At 53.0% G+C, this 15970-nt stretch overlaps 1 protein-coding gene across 1 annotated transcript; it reads left to right on the top strand.

Annotated features, from left to right (window-relative positions):
- The first annotated feature begins 8458 nt into the window (after positions 1 to 8458).
- LOC126039776 (C-C motif chemokine 4-like) lies at positions 8459 to 10023 on the top strand. Its single transcript, XM_049803401.1, has 3 exons — positions 8459 to 8577; positions 9092 to 9203; positions 9583 to 10023. The coding sequence occupies exons 1-3, from the start codon at positions 8505 to 8507 to the stop codon at positions 9668 to 9670; spliced, it is 273 nt and encodes a 90-aa protein (XP_049659358.1). The 5' UTR covers positions 8459 to 8504; the 3' UTR covers positions 9671 to 10023.
- The last annotated feature ends 5947 nt before the right edge of the window (positions 10024 to 15970 follow it).

The following is a 15970-nucleotide window of genomic DNA, read 5'->3' as shown; positions in this document are numbered from 1 at the left end:
TGTAGATGTACGTAAGAGCATGGTTTTTCTCTGAGCTGTTCCCTGTGATTGTACCTTCAAGCATTCATGGGTCATGTCTTGAGATCTGCCACCTACAGCCATCTGGTCCTGTCCTGCTCCCAAGGCACACAGTGTGGGTAGGGCAGGCAGGAGAAATGCCATTTATGGTGCAGAAATGTTCTTATAAAAAACAAGTTTCATTAAAACAGAAGAATTAGTTGGAAATCTGCATTGTTTATTTGAATGTTTTCAATGAGATACTTTTCTGTTTCAGGCAGCTGAAAACCTCCATGACTTTATACCTTTGTTGGCAAGCAGATGCCAAATTATTTTGGACTGTCAGGGACCATTTTTTAATTAATAATAAAAAAAATTTTCTCAGTTTAACTGAGTCAGTTTAGGATAACCTGTGTTACAGGGGCCAGGTGAGGGCTGAAACTTTTCTACTGCTGAAAGCCAAAAATAACCCCAAAGTCAGGGCGTTTGCTTCCCAGGGGTCTGTTTTTTCCTTAGAAATCTGACAAAAGCCCCCACTCTGCCAGGCTGGAGGTGGGAGGCTATAGTCATATCAGTGATGCCCTGAGATGTTGCAACATGCTCCTAAAAAATGTTTCCTTACCCACTCCCCCACATTCTAGTCATGATGAGGTGAGAAAGTAATTTCTTCCAGCTCTTCCCCCTTTCAGAAAGAGGATAAGCTGTGTGTCTTGGATGAAGGACCATCTAACCTGGGAGGTGCTCTGAGATGGAGAGGTGGCCAAGGAAGAGTGCGCTGGAGCACCTCAGGGGGAATGAGGTTGCTAGCACAGCAAAACAGTGGTGTAAGGTGGAAGTTTTCCCACCATGGCTCCAGCCAGTTTCAGGATCCATGACCCAGCCTGTGGTCTCCCCTTTCCCCCACCGCCAGCAGGCAGTGCTTGGAGCCAGCAGGACAGGCTGTCTGAAGCAGTTTACATAGAGGAATATGATAGAGGTTTGCTGCAAGCCCCCAAAAAAACCCCAGGAGAAAGTGTTAAGGAAAGCAAATGCCCAAAATAAATCTGGTGATAGCAGCAATAGGGAAATTCTCAATCTTGAATGAAAGGGGAACCCTGAAAAAAACGGTGAGGCTGGCCGATGTAAGTTGCTATTTACAGCAGGTTTTAATGCTAAGGAGTCAGGATTTGCTCAGAAAAGGAAGTACTTAAAAATGTCCTGAGTTCAGAAACTGCTTCTAGGACAAGCTCCGCTTCTACCTGCAGCAGTCTCCATCCTGCCTTGCTCAGACCTCGGGCACCAGTGACTTTTCATCAGTGTCCAGAAATTTCACCCCCACCATTCCTGACATTTCTGGAGAAATGTTGGAATTTTTTAGATGATTTCATGTCCTGGAACTGGCCCCAGTGGGAACCTGTGCCTGTGGGAGTGACTGGGAACCATCTGTCTCCACCACACCGGGTGAAGGGGAGAGCACGGCCATCCCGGCTGGGCGGCGTGAGCAAGAGCCGGCCACTGCCAGAAGCATTGCACAAGAGACCCCTTCGTGTGTTCCTGAAATCATGTCACGCCAGGAAGATGTTTGTAGTTGATAAGAAAAATGTATCTCATTAAAGGTTCAATCCTCCTCCAGCAAGGGCATTTTCTGAAAAAAATACCCCAGGGAATACTATTGCTTTCTAATGGTTGATGCCTTAAATTTTTCCTGGCCTTTCTTTTGAAACAAAACAAAACAAAGAGGATTACGTGTATAGTATTTCAAAGCAAATTAAAGTGGAATGAAAGAGCCTTGTTGCTCCACACCCCTCTCCATCCCTGGCATGAAATGAAAAGAAAGAAACAGCAAAAACTTGAGTTTTAGCAGTTTTTGAGCCTTAGGGAAAGCAGCTGTGGGCTGTGCTCCTGGCTTGCCCTGACTGCCAGCTCCAGGGGCTGGGGCACACCTGACCCACACTCCTCAGCATCCCTCAAGCCCTGCAAATGCCTGGGAGGACCAGAAAAAGTGTCTCTGCCCAGACTGTGTCCTCTGCCCTGGGGGACAGCTCACCTCACTCAGATCTTTGATGAGTGCTCCACAAAGAGCAAAGGAAGACCAGGCTGAAAATTCAGAGCCCTGCTAAGATGAAAAATCAAACCAGTTTATAAATGAACCCATTGGGCCTTGTGTGGTCATCATAACCAAGTGAAAAGGAAAAGAAGCAAGCCACAAATCGGTTGTTGTCATTTTCATTAGCACTCCTGGAGCCCAGCTCTCCAGGAGGTTTGGGTGGGCTGGCTGCAAGCAGCCCACAGAACGCAGGGGGGCCAGCTGCACCCCACGGGTGCTTTGGGGATTGCCAAGCATCATGACCTTCTCCTGCTCATGGAGTGGGCTGAGACCAGGGTTAATTACCACCGCTGGGGAACTTCCCTGATGCATGGCCCTTGGACCTCCCAAAGACCCCATGTCCACCAGTACCGGCTTGGTCCCCTTCTTTGCAGTGTGCTGGCAGGGATGTGTCTGGTGTTGGTTCCGTCCCCCCCCAGCGCTCATGCTGGGTAGGAAACCCCATGGGAGGTGTGAGACCCAAGCTGCCACAGCAAGGTGTGAGCTTTCCAGCTGCAGTGGTCATGCACGGAGACCGGCAGCGGAATTCGGATGTTTACTAGCCTCACGATTTATTTTGGGCTCGCTGCAAGGCTGCAAACCACTTCCCATGTGTGGGGGCTGTTTGTAGGTTAGGGCGCTCTGCAGCGCAGGTCCCATCATGCTGTCTGTGATGCTGAGGCTTTTGCCACCCCAGATGGGCCTGTGCCCTTCAAAAGGGCCATTGTCCGGCCGCCCTGACCAGCACGGGCTCTGCCTGGCACTTACATCCCTCGGGGGAGAAGGGAGGGCTCCAGGAGCTCTGTCACTGCTTGCTGGAGTGCCATGGCTCTGCAGCCTCCCCATGCGGCCTCCTGCATCCCTGGGGACCGTGCAGAGAGGTGCAGCCACAGGATGGACTTGCTGGGGACAGTCTGTGAGTGGGAGCGGAGGGGAGCTGGACTTGGTCAGGGATCGCCTTTGCCCCAGGCTGCAAGCAGAGGGACAAGGCTGTGACCCCTGGGGCACTGCACCTCTGCCCCAGGTGAAAGCACCAGCATCTGCCACATGGAGCACCCTACACCCCAGAGCTCGCATCCACTTGTGGGCTTATGGGCAAGAGGATCAAACGGCTAGCAGGAGTGACAGGGATGGGATAATATCCCTTTACGTGCTCCAAGGTACCAGGGCTAGAGTGGTGCAGCCCCCATGGACGGGCTGTACACCCAGGGGAAGGCAGCCCCATCAGCCTGGGGACAGCCCGCACCATCGCCTGCAAGCAGAGCATCCTGCATCCCTCTGCCCTGGGAGAATGTGCTTTGTGACCTGTGGCTCTTGGTGAGGGCAGGATTTGGGGGGGACTTGAAGGAGTCCCAAAGCCTCTGGGCTAATCCTTGTCACTGTCTATCTCAGGGGATGACAACTGAGCACCCACTGTAACATCCTTCTTTATAATCTTCCTCTGCATAATTTTAGCTTTCTTTTTCTACCCTGTCTGCACCAAAACAAATCTCATGCCCCAGTCTGGGTGAGGCTAAAACGATAAAAAGTGGCTCATTTCCAGGAATAATAAAGGAAGCTTGAGAGTTGCCAGCTTATAAATACTTAAACTGCAGGAACTGTGACAGCAGAGGGCTCTGGGATTTGTCAGAGAAGTGAAAACCAGTGCACAGAAACAGAAAACTGAAAACAGAAGCTGGCCTCGGAAGTCAAGGAGGGTGAATTACTCTGGGAGCAGCCTGGCAGGAGCATGCAGTCGGGGTTGCAGCCAGGGTTGCAGCTGGTGACTCAAAGCCAGAGTCCTGTGGCAGGGGGTCAGCAGTGCAGAGGAGCAGCTGGGGAGGAAGAGGTGCCCCCCTTCCAGGAGACATCTCAGCATTCTGGTGGAAACAACATCACAGCTGAGAAAGGGCAGTTTTGTAAGCACTAAGTGGTTTGTGCTGATGACACAACCAAGCGACTGCAGCTGCAGCAGCTCTTTGCAGACCCTCCTCCTCCAGCTCTGTCAGATTCATTAGCAGTAAATGATGGCTTCTTTCCTTCACTGACCATCTCAGGGCTTCCAGACAGAGGACAGAGCTGCCTGACAGAGATCACATCACACCCCCATCACACCTCCCCACCACCCCTGGTGCTCTGTGTAGCGAACGAGAAGGCACCGCGTGGGCCACCGGCCCTGTGGCTTGCTCCTTGCAGGCGGCAGGCTGGAAAGCAGAAGCTGTGAAGTTGCCATGAGCAAAGCTGTCTCTGGCTGGTGTTAGCCACAAAGCTGTCTTTCTGCAGCCACAACCTTTCTCACCCGGCAATACAGTGCCGGCAGACGGCATTTGTCATTTCCCCATGCACACACTAGCATGTGAGTTGCAAGCACAGAATAACATAAAACTCCCACTTTGGTTTCTGCATGATTTATTTCCGTGGCAAAAAGCCATAATTTGGTTTTGCTCTGCAGCAATTCAGCCAAAAGCTGGAGCCACTTCTTGTTCTGCCATGCACCTCTGCCCAGAGCTGCTCAGACTTACCCAGGGAAAGCAGAGCTGGTTCTGCCAGGGCTTGCTATGAATCTGGCAAAATCCAACACCTTCCCCAAATACCCATGTCAGGTCTTTGGCCCCAATAAAAGCACATTCTCGGCCACTCTCGCGATGTCTCTGCCCACTTGCAGAGTGAGCCTGCAGCCTGCCACAGCCGACAGCACCAGTGTCCTGGGTTGTAACGCAGGATAAGACCATGCAAGGAAGCAGGAGTGCAAAAGAAATCCTCCCTGGGGGGGTAAGTGTGAGGACGAGCAGACCATCACCTATCTCAGGAGCCCTGAACCTTCTTTCTGTCTCTGCCAGAGACAAGCCAATTTGTGAAGGACAGTGTCTGCACTGCTCTCACTTGCAGCTCCAGGATAGCCAAGCAGGGGATTTGTACTTCTGGGGATGGAAATCCAGGCCCAGGAGCCCACCCACAGGCCTGAGGATCCTCTCTGCAGTGGAGGGGGGCTTCGACTCCAGCTGCACCCCAGGCTGTGGCAGGACATCTGGAAGCCCCAGGTCACCTCTCTCACTGCAGAGCTGCTGGTCTGCCCTGCTCCCCAAGCAGGAGCTGCCTCGAGCCAGCAACCTGCAAAGGCTTGAAAGTCTCTCCCACGCCAGGCAGGTTCTTCACCACTCATTTCTCACCTTTTTGGCCAGAAAAGTCATCTTGTACTCAAGGGAGCTTTTGGAAGGACCAGTTCAGGCTGGTAAAATACCTCAAGTGTGACAAACCACCCCTTCCAGAGAACTCACTCCTACCCTGGGGGCTGAGGTTGAGGTGGCAAAAGACCCTCCTGCTTGCAAAGACCCTCCAAAACAGGGTGAGATCCTGCCATTTGATTGCTTTGTGGAGGCCTGTGACTGTTACTGTGACTGTGAGTAGTTGGATGCCTCACCAACCTGGTAGACTTCAAAGATGAGATGGCTCACCAGGTGGATGAGGGCAGAGAAGTGAGTGGATGTTGTTTGTTTTGACTTTAGTAAGGCTCCCATAATATCCTCACAGGTAAACTGGTAAGTGGCAGTGAGAGGAACTGAGAACTGGCTGAATGGCTGGGCTTGGAGGGTTGTGATCCATGGCACAAAGTCCAGCTGGAGGCCAGTCACCAGTGGGGAACCCCAGGGATCAGTACTGGGGCCAGTACTGTTGATTATCTTAATGACCTGGATGATGGGACAAAGTGCACCCTCAGCAAGTTTGCAGATGACACAAAGCTGGGAGGAGCAGCTGACACGCCAGAGGGACATGCTGCCTTCCAGAAGGACCTCATCAGGCTGGAGAGATGGGTTGACAAAAGACTCGTGAAGTTCAACAAGGAGAAGTGCAAAGTCTTGCCCCTGTGGGGGAACAACCCCAGGCACTAGTATATATTGTTGTTGACCAGCTGGAAAGCAGTTTGGATAAAAGGACCCAGGGCTCCTGGTGGACACCAGACTGGACAAGAGTGGCAAGGTGCCCTTGCCACAAAGAAGGCCAACAGGCTCCCAGGCTGAATTAGGAGGACCATTGCCAGCAGGTGACCCTTCCCCTCTGCTCAGCACTGGTGAGGCACTCCTGGAGTGCTGGGTCCAGTTCTGGGCTCCCCAGTATGAGACATATGGACATACTAGAGAGAGTCCAGTGAAGGGCCACGAAGATGATTAAGGGACAGGAGCATCCAGGAGGATCCAGGGAACTACAGGCCTGTCAGCCTGACTGCGGTACCAGGGAAGATTATGGAGTGGTTCATCTTGAGTGTGCTCACACAGCACGTGCGGGGGATCAGGCCCAGCCAAAATGGGTTCATGAAAGGCAGGTTCTGCTTGACCAACCTGATCTCCTTCTATGACCAGGTGACCCACCTAGTGGATGAGGGAAAGGCTGTGGATGTTGTCTACCTGGACTTCAGTAAGGCCTTTGACAATGTCTCTCACAGCATACTCCTTGGGAAGCTGGCATGTCATGGCTTAGACAGGTTTACTCTTCACTGGGTAAAAAAATGGCTGGGTGGCCAAGCCCGGAGGATAGTGGTGAATGGAGTTAAATCCAGTTGGCAGCCAGTGGCAAGTGGTGTTCCCCAGGGCCCAGTTTTGGGGCCAGTTCTCTTTAATATCTTTATCAATGATCTGGACAAGGGGTTCAAGTGCACCCTCAGTAAGTTTGTGGTTGACAGCAAGTTGAGCAGGAGTGTTGATCTGCTCGAGGGTAGGAAGGGTCTCCAGAGGGATCTGGACAGGCTGGATGGATGAGCCAAGGCCAGTTGTATGCGATTCAACAAGGCCAAGTGCTGGGTCCTGCACTTGGATCACAACAACCCCATGTAATGCTACAGGCTTGGGGAAGAGTGGCTGGAAAGCTGCCTATTGGAAAAAGACCTGGGGGTGCTGGCTGACAGCCGGCTGAATATGAGCCAGCAGTGTGCCCAGGTGGCCAAGAAGGCCAACAGCATCCTGGCCTGTATCAGAAATAGTGTGGCCAGCAGGAGCAGGGCAGTGATCGACTCCCTGTACTCAGCACTGGTGAGACCACACTTCAAATACTGTGTTCAGTTTTGGGCCCCTCGCTACAGGAAAGACATTGAGGTGCTGGAGCGTGTCCAGAGAAGGGCAACAAAGCTGGTGAAGGGTCTAGAGCACAAGTCTTATAAGGAGCAGCTGAGAGAACTAGGGTTGTTTAGTCTGGAGGAGACCTTATTGCTCTCTACAACTACCTGAAAGGAGGTTGTAGTGAGGTGGGTACTGGTCTCTTCTATCAAGTAACTAGTGATAGGAGGAGAGGAAATGGCCTCAAGTTGCTCCAGGGGAGGTTTAGATTGGATATTAGAAAAAATTTCTTTACTGAAAGGATTGTCAGGCATTGGAACAGTCTGCCCAGGGAAGTGGTGGAGTCACCATCCCTGGAAGTGTTCAAAAAACGCGTAGACAAGGCACTTCAGGACATGGTTTAGGGGGCAGGGTGGTGTTGGGTTGATGGTTGGACTTAATGATCTTAAAGGTCTTTTCCAACCTAAACGATTCTATGATTCTCTCTCTCCTAGGAGGAGAGGCTGAGAGAGCTGGGACTGTTCAGCCTGGAGAAGAGAAGACTCAGGGAGATCTTATCAATGTGTGTGGGGCAGGCAAAGTAGATGGAGCCTGACTCTTCTCAGTGGTGGCCAGTGACAGGACAAGAGGCAATGGGAAAATCTATTTAAACACCAGATAAAACTTTATTACGAACACTGAAACAGGTTGCCCAGAGAGGTTGTGGAGTCTCCATCCCTGGAGATATTCAAAGCCCATCTGGACACAGTCCTGGTCAGCCTTCCCAGCTGACCCTGCTTTGAGCAGGGGCTGGACTGGACGAACTCCAGGGGTACTTCCAGCCTCAGTTCCTTGCTGGTCCACGTCAAGCCAAACACTACAGGACTGGTGGGGGCAGAGCGCTTTGGGTAGCACAGAGCCTGCAGTCCAGCCACCCCTCAACTCCATGTGCTGTAGTTAGCAACCTTTGATAAATACCTGACACATAACAGCACGAGCGTGCTTTGTTTTATTTTTTTCCCAGAGTTGCATAATCTTAGGCAAACATTGTGTCTTTTGCTGTACAGACTCACAGGGAAAATCCTTCCTGCAGTTCAGATAAGTAGTTCTCTTTGTGGCCATGCCACTTGGCACATTTTAGTTTCCTTTTGATTTGATGAAATCGAAAATGAGCACTGAGTCAGAGCTCAACATACTTGGCTCCAGTGTGAACAAAATCCCAGCCTTTCTGACTTCTCTTTTTTTTTTTCCCTAATTCCCTTTGGCTGTTTCACTTTCGTGACATCCTCTGTCATCATTCTGGAATTTCCACTTGGGCTTCTCCCGGCTGCCTCCAGAACTCCCTATTAAAAGGGAGTTGAATCCAGCTGCTGCAGTCTGAGCTGCATCTGCCAGAGCTTCTAGTCCTGCTCCGACTGCCCTCACCCTACGGGAAGATGAAGGTCTCTGCAGCTGTTTTTGCTCTTCTCCTCATTGCAGCCTCTTGCTCCCAAACTTTCTCTGGCCCAGGTGAGTCCTGCTTTTTCATTTGTGAAGGAAGAACAGATCTAAGCCTTCATTATCATTTCTCCATTGAGCTCCCCTGGCAGATTACTGGGAATTTTTCAGCATTTGTACCACTCACCACTCTGCACTGAGATCAGCTACATGTAGGAACCCCAGAATTAGAAAATCATCCATCCATCCATCCATCCATCCAACCATCATCTGTCCACCCGTCCAGCCACCCTGGGCTCAGAGTACTTATTCCTGGTTATAGTTTATGGACTTCAGTCTCTGCCCTGGGGCTGGGGGAGGTGGGGAAACAAAGCTCTGAGCAGTGACTGGGGGAGAATTTCCCCCAGCATCTGACAATACTGTTCCTGGCATTGGACCAGATGATCCCTAACGTCCATTTCAAACTTAATTATTCTCTTATTCCTCACTCCCTTCCCCACCAGCATGGCTCCCTGAGCTGATGGGCTGGCTTCTCCCAACGCACAGCCCAGCACACGCTTGCATTGTCTCTCCTTGCCTCTTCCAGCTGGATCCGACTTCCGAATCTGCTGCTTCTCTTACACACACCACAAACTCCCGCAGAGGCTCATCCTGCGTTATTACAGCACCAGCACCACTTGCACCCTGCCAGCCATCGTGTAAGTACCAGCCCTGACTCCTGCGTGCAGACAAGCTGGGGCAGTGTGCGGACAGCTGCTGTGCGGTGTGCGCGTGTGAGTGACCAGCTCTGCGGGGTAGTCGTGGGGATGGGGGTCTGTGGGAACAGAGCAGGATGAGGAGAACCCCAAGGGAAAGGGGCTTGAACAGGGACTGCCAGAGGTGCTCTTGTGGGGACGCCCAGGGATGCTCCTGCAGGAGCTGAGGAAGCAGTGTGGGAAAAGGGATGGGAGTGGGGGAAATCACAGCATCAGCTTAGGGCACAGGGGAGAACCTCTTGCAATGCCCCAAAGCTGGGATGCAGGCTCTCCTGGGATGCAGGTCTGAGCACAGGTCTAATATGTCATTCCTGTTCCACAGATTCATCACAAAGAAAGGGCGCCAGGTCTGTGCCAATCCCAGTGACACCTGGGTTCAAAATTACCTGCAAAATTTGAAGCAGAACTGAGAAAAGCAAGATGGCAAATGTAACTGCTGTCACACACAAGTCGCGTTGTCCTGAGCTCCTGCAATGGAGCAGGACACTGGGGCAACAGGAGCTGCACAAGCCCATGTCATCTGCAGGCAGCTCCAAGGGACTGCTGGAAGGACACCACGAGACACCTTGTGTTGGGGTGCTACTGCTTGCCCTCAGCTTGCATGGACCAGTCTGCGACCTCATCCCTCTGCCCTGACACCTCTGCCTGTGGCCTGGGGAGGCTCATGGGACTGTACCTCTATTGTTCTTACATTATTTTAAATTATTTAAGAAATTGTCATATGGTATAGGCAGTACTTTCTTCTGTGGATAATAATGCTATTTATGGGAGGGTGGCAGGGAGGGTATTTATGGGAGGGTGGCTTAGAGTCTCAGCATTGGATGATGGGTGGCCCTGGCTTACGTGGGTGAAATCATGATTCTGGAGAATAAAGGATTTGGACAAAACCTCTGGTTTTTTCCCTTTATGTGCCTCTATGTGGTGTTCACCAGCACAGAGACAGAACTTCACCCTAAGCCTATCTGCACAGCCTATATGGCATATGATGATGGGGAATGGGTTGAGGCAAAACCATAAAGTTTCCATACTGCAGACATATGAATATCTTCTGACATCTCATTCCCCCACCACATACACCCCTGCCGCCCACATCCTCTACAGAATTAGACATGTTTGCACATACATATGGGCCTTTTACACCCCAGGCATGTCCTATATACTTGCTTGCCACTCCCAGCCCCACAGACTGCACCCCAAACTGGTCCCTGGGCATGCTGTGTGTGCAATGGGGTGATGATGGGACACATTGCTGTAAGGGGTAAAATCCTGCCAGAGGCTTTGTGGGGTGCAGCAGGGAGAGCGGCTCATGGTCAGATGTGAGGAAGCAGAGGGCATGGAGCTGCTGCGGTGCAGGGGCTGCCCTGGGAGCTGGCAGGTACCCGGGGCTCATGAGCTGCTCGTCTGCCCTCCTGCCGAGGGTGCTGGGGTGCAGAGCAGGGCCAATTCCCTGTCCATACCCACACCTGCTAGTCATTTCTGTCAGCTAAGCAGCAGTGTTTCCCACAGGCACCCACACGCACACTGTCAGCGGCCCCGCGGTGTCCCTGCTCATACATATCTGTTCCTCCGAGACATCACCACGTCTCTGCCTGCCGGCCCCCACGTGCAGCTGGGTCTTCCCAAGCCCAACAGTGCTGCCTGGAGAGGGGCAGGGATCCCAGCTTTGTTTCTGACCACCCCAATGGGGGTTGTTCCTCACTTTCCCACCTGTAAAACAAAGGGAAGGGTTCAGCTATGCTGCAGGGGTAAAACAGCCACCAGCAAACCTACTGCAGTCATTCCCAGGATGTGCCTTTGCATGGGAATATGAATGGGAGGGAGCAGGTCCCAAGGGTAAAAGCACAGTTCTGGGCACAGCTGGCCCATTGCAACCGTGCTCAGCACTCCTCTGCTTCTGCACACTAGAAGAAATGTTCCCAATAGCACAGTTACCCAGAGCTGGCTTGGCCTTGCAGCCATCCTGTTCCTGATGGTATTTCTTCTTCCTAATGCAAAAAAAGCCTTTCTCTTATTGTTCCACTTTTTTCTGCAGCTATAGATCAGACTTGGCAACCCTGAGGCTGGGAAAGCACCTCTGCATTGTCTTGTGATTTCCCTCTAGTCTTGTGTTTTCCAAGCTGGAATGCTGGCTGCAGGCAGGAGGGCTCATGGGGCACCCAAGGATTGGCATCCCAGCAGAGGGCAGACCCGGGCAAGGCACCATGTTGTGTCCCAGGAGATAGTGCTGGTGATGGGGTCCATGTGGAGGGCTCCTCTCCAGCTCCATGGGGATGGCTCCTGACCGCTTTGCTGGGAGGATGCTTTGGGAAAGGCACAGGCTCTTGCTCACCCCCGGCAGAGTCCCCGTGCTACCCTGGCACAGCAGGGTCCTAGCAGAGAGGGTCAGGTCCAAGCAGGGACAAGGTGGGTCAGCATGTTTGCAAAAAATCTCGTTCCACTCTATGGCCAGGGCTTACTATCGTGGGAGAGAGACAAAAATCTGCAGAGGGCTGTAACCTGAGCAGGGCTTCCCCAGTCTGCTGTGAAACACAGGAGCAGAGAGTGGCCACCACAAGATGGGGTGGATGGACAGGAGCAGCTGCCCATGGGTGGGCAGGTGAGGAGCCCAGCAAGGGGGTGCTGGGGGTCTCGTCTACCGATGAGGGCATCTCGACTCCTCCCCACCTCACTCAGTCACCTTTTGTGCTGAGAAGCCAAGTCTGGTGCTGCAGAGGAACTGCAGGAGCCCAATATAGTCCCTGATCTGGGGCCCCGTGCACTGCAAGAGGATGGAGGATGGATGTCGTGGTGAAAGGGAAGGCTGGCGGGGGTCTGAGGTTTGCCCCAGGACTGGGGAGCAGGTTACAGGCTGGAGAGGCAGAAGGACTCAACACTGCAGCTAGCTCTTCTCCGGACAGTCCCTGGCCGCAAGCCCAGGCACATGTGGGAATTTCCCTCTCCAGCCTTTCTGGTTTCGATTTCCTTCCTGAAGCTCCAGAAGCAGCAGCCAAGCCAGCCTGCTCCAGGAGCCCTGCTGCCCGCTATCCCAGACCCATCTCCCCTGGCATGATCCAGGCACCACGAGGGCAGGTCCCTCTGTGTGGGGACTGTGGCAGACCAGCCTGGGGCTCCCATGCCTGCCTGCACTGCCTGGCTGTCCCTGCTGGCCCATGGGGATGGGGCTGGTGGGGAGCCACACCACGGTAGGGGGCTGTAAGAGCAGAGGAGAAATCGTAGCCCAAGGGGTCAAACGTGCAGGGAGCAGCCTGCCTGCAGCCTCTCACCTGCTGCCAGCTCTGGGCAGGAAAGGGCAGGCAGGGGGGACACTCAGACAAGCTGGGATAGCTGCTGTGGGGAAAGAAACTGCTGAATCCAGGGAATGTATCAGCTGCTCGTGATGGTCCTGTCTTGAGGCCTGGGGCAGCACCAGCCCTTCCTTGCCAGCTGCACGGAAATTTGCAAGAGATGTCTCGGCTATAGATCAGTCCCTGGCCCCGACACTCTTATCCACATCAACTCTGAGAGCACAACACTCCCTTTCCCGCAGGTGTCTTTGCTCTGCAAGCACTTTAGGGACATCTGCACTGCAAAATGGGGGGTGAGTTGGGATGAGCTCCACCATGAGACTGTGTGCACGACATGGAGCACAAGCACAGAGCCAGGTATTGAGTCTCAAGATGCAAGTCAGGACTCCGGAAGGCCAAGTGGTTCACCAGCCAGATCTGAGCCAAAGGAGTGAGAGTCTAGAGGAGAGGCAAGGGAAAAGTTCAGCTCCCCAGTTGCCTGCTGGAAGGTGACCATTGCTCAGCCATCAGACTTCTCATGTGCTTACAGAAGTGGACAAAAGCCAAGGCCAGCTGCTCCTGTGGGGCCTGGCAAGTTGACTTTTCTGGACCCCATGAACCACAGGCTTTTCCTTCACTGCCTGCTGTGGCAGAAGGCACCCAGAAGGTCAGAAAACCCTCATGATGCCATGGGCAACGCACCTGTTATCCTGGTTCTCTCTGGTCTTTTTGTGAGCGTGAACCCTGTGGCTGTCCCCTTTCTCCCAGTGAAGCTGGAGAAGCCAGCTGGGAAGGGAGATGAGCCATGCAGACCTTCAGACCTGAAGGCTGCATTGTGTCCCTGCTGGCCCCTGTTCCTAACCTGACTCTGTAGCTGCCCCCTCCATCAGCCCCCGCAGGGCAGTTCTCTCCTCCTCTTGCTCTCGGCCATTCTCCTCAACATGAGGAGTGCTGCTGTCGTTATTTCTAGACAATGTTGCTGAAGCACCTGCTCTATTAAGGGATGTACATCCTGACACGGCCTCTCCCTGCAGCTCTTTGATAGATGATGGCTTGAACTTGGCCTCACGGCTCAGCATCTTTAAGTTCTGTCTTTCTAACCTACACTGGCCATGTTCTGGCAGCTCCATGTCACTCAAGAAACCTTTCTCCTAAACCCACCCATTTATACGTCCCATCACTGGTGCTTCCCTGTGGAAAGTGGGGACTGGATGGATCAGTGCTAAGCACAAACATGGTCTGTATGTCTGCTTAGTTCCTGATGGGAACATGAAGGTCTCTCTGGTTGAACGTTATTGCTCTCCTTGTTGTTGCCCTCTGCTCCCAGTCTGGCTCTGCTCCAGGTGAATCCATCTCTGTCTTTGGGTTGTTATTTCCTCTGCTGGAGGAAGAAGGACTCATGATGGTGACCAGTAATGCCTGAGGAACAGGCATGACATGCTCTGAATCCTTGGTCTGGAGCATGGCCTGGTCCTTATTCTCCCCTGGTCAAACACATCCATGTCCCCTCCTGGTCATATGGATTCAGCCATCCATCCCAAATCTCTTCCAGCCATCCCTGACACAGCTGTGTGCTCTTTTACATGCACTTGGCAGAAGCTTTACAAGAAATACGTGAAGGACTATTTCTACACCGCCAGCAGATACCAGCAGCCAGCTGTTGCATGGGTATGGGCTCTTGCCTGTGCAGGAAGCCTTTCGCTCAGCCCCACAAATCTTCCTCCCAAGGGACCAAGAGTGCGACTTGTTGGGGTGTTATTTGGGATTGGCCATCACTCAGTCCTGGCAAGGAGAGATGCTTTCCAGTTGCAAGGAGATGGCTCAGAAGGACCTGCCCACACTGATGCTGGAATGAGCCCAGTGGAGGGAGGATGAGCGGTTGTTTTTGGTATCCCATGAGGTGCAGCTGCCCCAGCACGGCTGAGAAAGTGCTCCCAAGTGAGGTGTTTGGTGGGCAGCAGGGAAACACCCAGAAGGTGCCTGCCCCATGAGACACCAACCACACACTCTGCAGTGGCCACTTAGGTCTGTGGTCTGTTGGCCTTCTCTCTGCTGTGGGAGAAGCAGCAAGTTGAGGCAGGGCCAGGAGTCTGGCCCAGGGACCTCCTCTGGTTTCTCAGCACCTCCCCTTGGCTGGCTGTCTCCACACCAGACAACGGTCATGAAAATGACATTCCCCAGCCCTGGTGCGACTCAGTGCAGCTCTATGGTGGTGCACCCCTTCCCCACCAAAAAGGTTTCCTGGTCCTCCCCACTTCCCAGCTTTACCAACAGGAAGAAACACCAGACCTGCACAGACCCTGATGCCATCTGAGTGAAGACATTTCTGAACTTTTGGGGGACACACTGACATGGCCACCCCCGCCTGGTCCCCCAGTGCTCCAGCTCTGGCCCCTGGGAGCCCAGCCCAGCCCCAGCTTCTTCCTCTCCTCTTGCAAAGGAATGATTTCTGTGTTGTGGACTGCTTGTGACAAGTCCTGTGGGCTGGGAAGTGGGACCTGTGGCCCCAATGGCGAGTGCTGGCCCCATCAGCCCACCTTACCCAGCCTGACTCTGCAAAGGCAAGCTCGTGCCTCAGTTTCCCATCTGTAAGTGAGGGATAGCAATGCTTAAAAGCTTTCTGTGAAGTGCTCAAGAAGCCACTGTATGAAAGCAAAACAACATGAGCACTGTTTGTTTATTCTCATGTTCAGGAAGACCTGGCTGATTTTATATCCCTTCCTTGCTTCCCTCCACTGCTGGGCTGTGTCCCAGGGTCCCCCTTGCCTCCTACTACAGTGGGCTGTGTCAGAGCTGCTTTGCAGGGGTGCAGAACAGAAGCTTGTACCTCTCCCCTCCTGCTGAGTTACGTGCCCAGCCTGCATAGCATTTGGGCTCCTTTGAGAGCTGCTCTGGGGCTACTCTTCCCTTTTCTACCTTGAGGGAAGGGGCATTTCAGGAGTGCTGTTAATTAGCAATTTTCACCCTTATTCTGTAGACATGGTTTCACATTGTCTTTAAGGAATAAAGCCTTCTGTTCATAATGCCTGTCTCCATCGCTGAGCTTGGACATTGATGGATCTCCTCTCTGATACACCTTCCCACCTACCCCCAGTACAGTGGTCCTTTTGGGACCCCCAAACCCTGCTCTCCACAGCCCAGACTCCTGGATGTGCAGGGCAAGGTGTGGGGACACAGCCATGAGTCTACTGTGAGCCCCAGTTCGGGATGCAGCTGGGCCCTGGCACCCTGAGGAGCACATTGATCCCCATTTCCTCCTGCCAGGTCTTTGTTCACTCTGCAAGGCTGCCGTCAGGGTGGGCTCTGGGGAAGCATCCCTGGGCCCCAGCCCCCAAGCTTGTAAATCCCACTCACCCAACAGGGCTTTTCCTATCCCATTCCCAAGCACTGGGATCCCTTCCTCTGCTGCATCCTCCCTCTCTCTCCTCTGCCTCTGTCCTCTGCTCA

The sequence above is a fragment of the Accipiter gentilis genome, chromosome 6 (assembly GCF_929443795.1).
Source record: "Accipiter gentilis chromosome 6, bAccGen1.1, whole genome shotgun sequence".
NCBI lineage: Eukaryota > Metazoa > Chordata > Aves > Accipitriformes > Accipitridae > Astur > Astur gentilis.
This window is presented reverse-complemented; position numbering and strand designations above follow the sequence as displayed.

Bases quoted from the DNA above. Each gene is read 5' to 3' on its own strand.
- LOC126039776 (XM_049803401.1), top strand. From the start codon at position 8,505: ATGAAGGTCTCTGCAGCTGTTTTTGCTCTTCTCCTCATTGCAGCCTCT. The intron at 8,578-9,091 runs GTGAGTCCTGCT...TGCCTCTTCCAG, and splicing joins CCAAACTTTCTCTGGCCCAG to CTGGATCCGACTTCCGAATC. The intron at 9,204-9,582 runs GTAAGTACCAGC...CCTGTTCCACAG, and splicing joins TGCACCCTGCCAGCCATCGT to ATTCATCACAAAGAAAGGGC.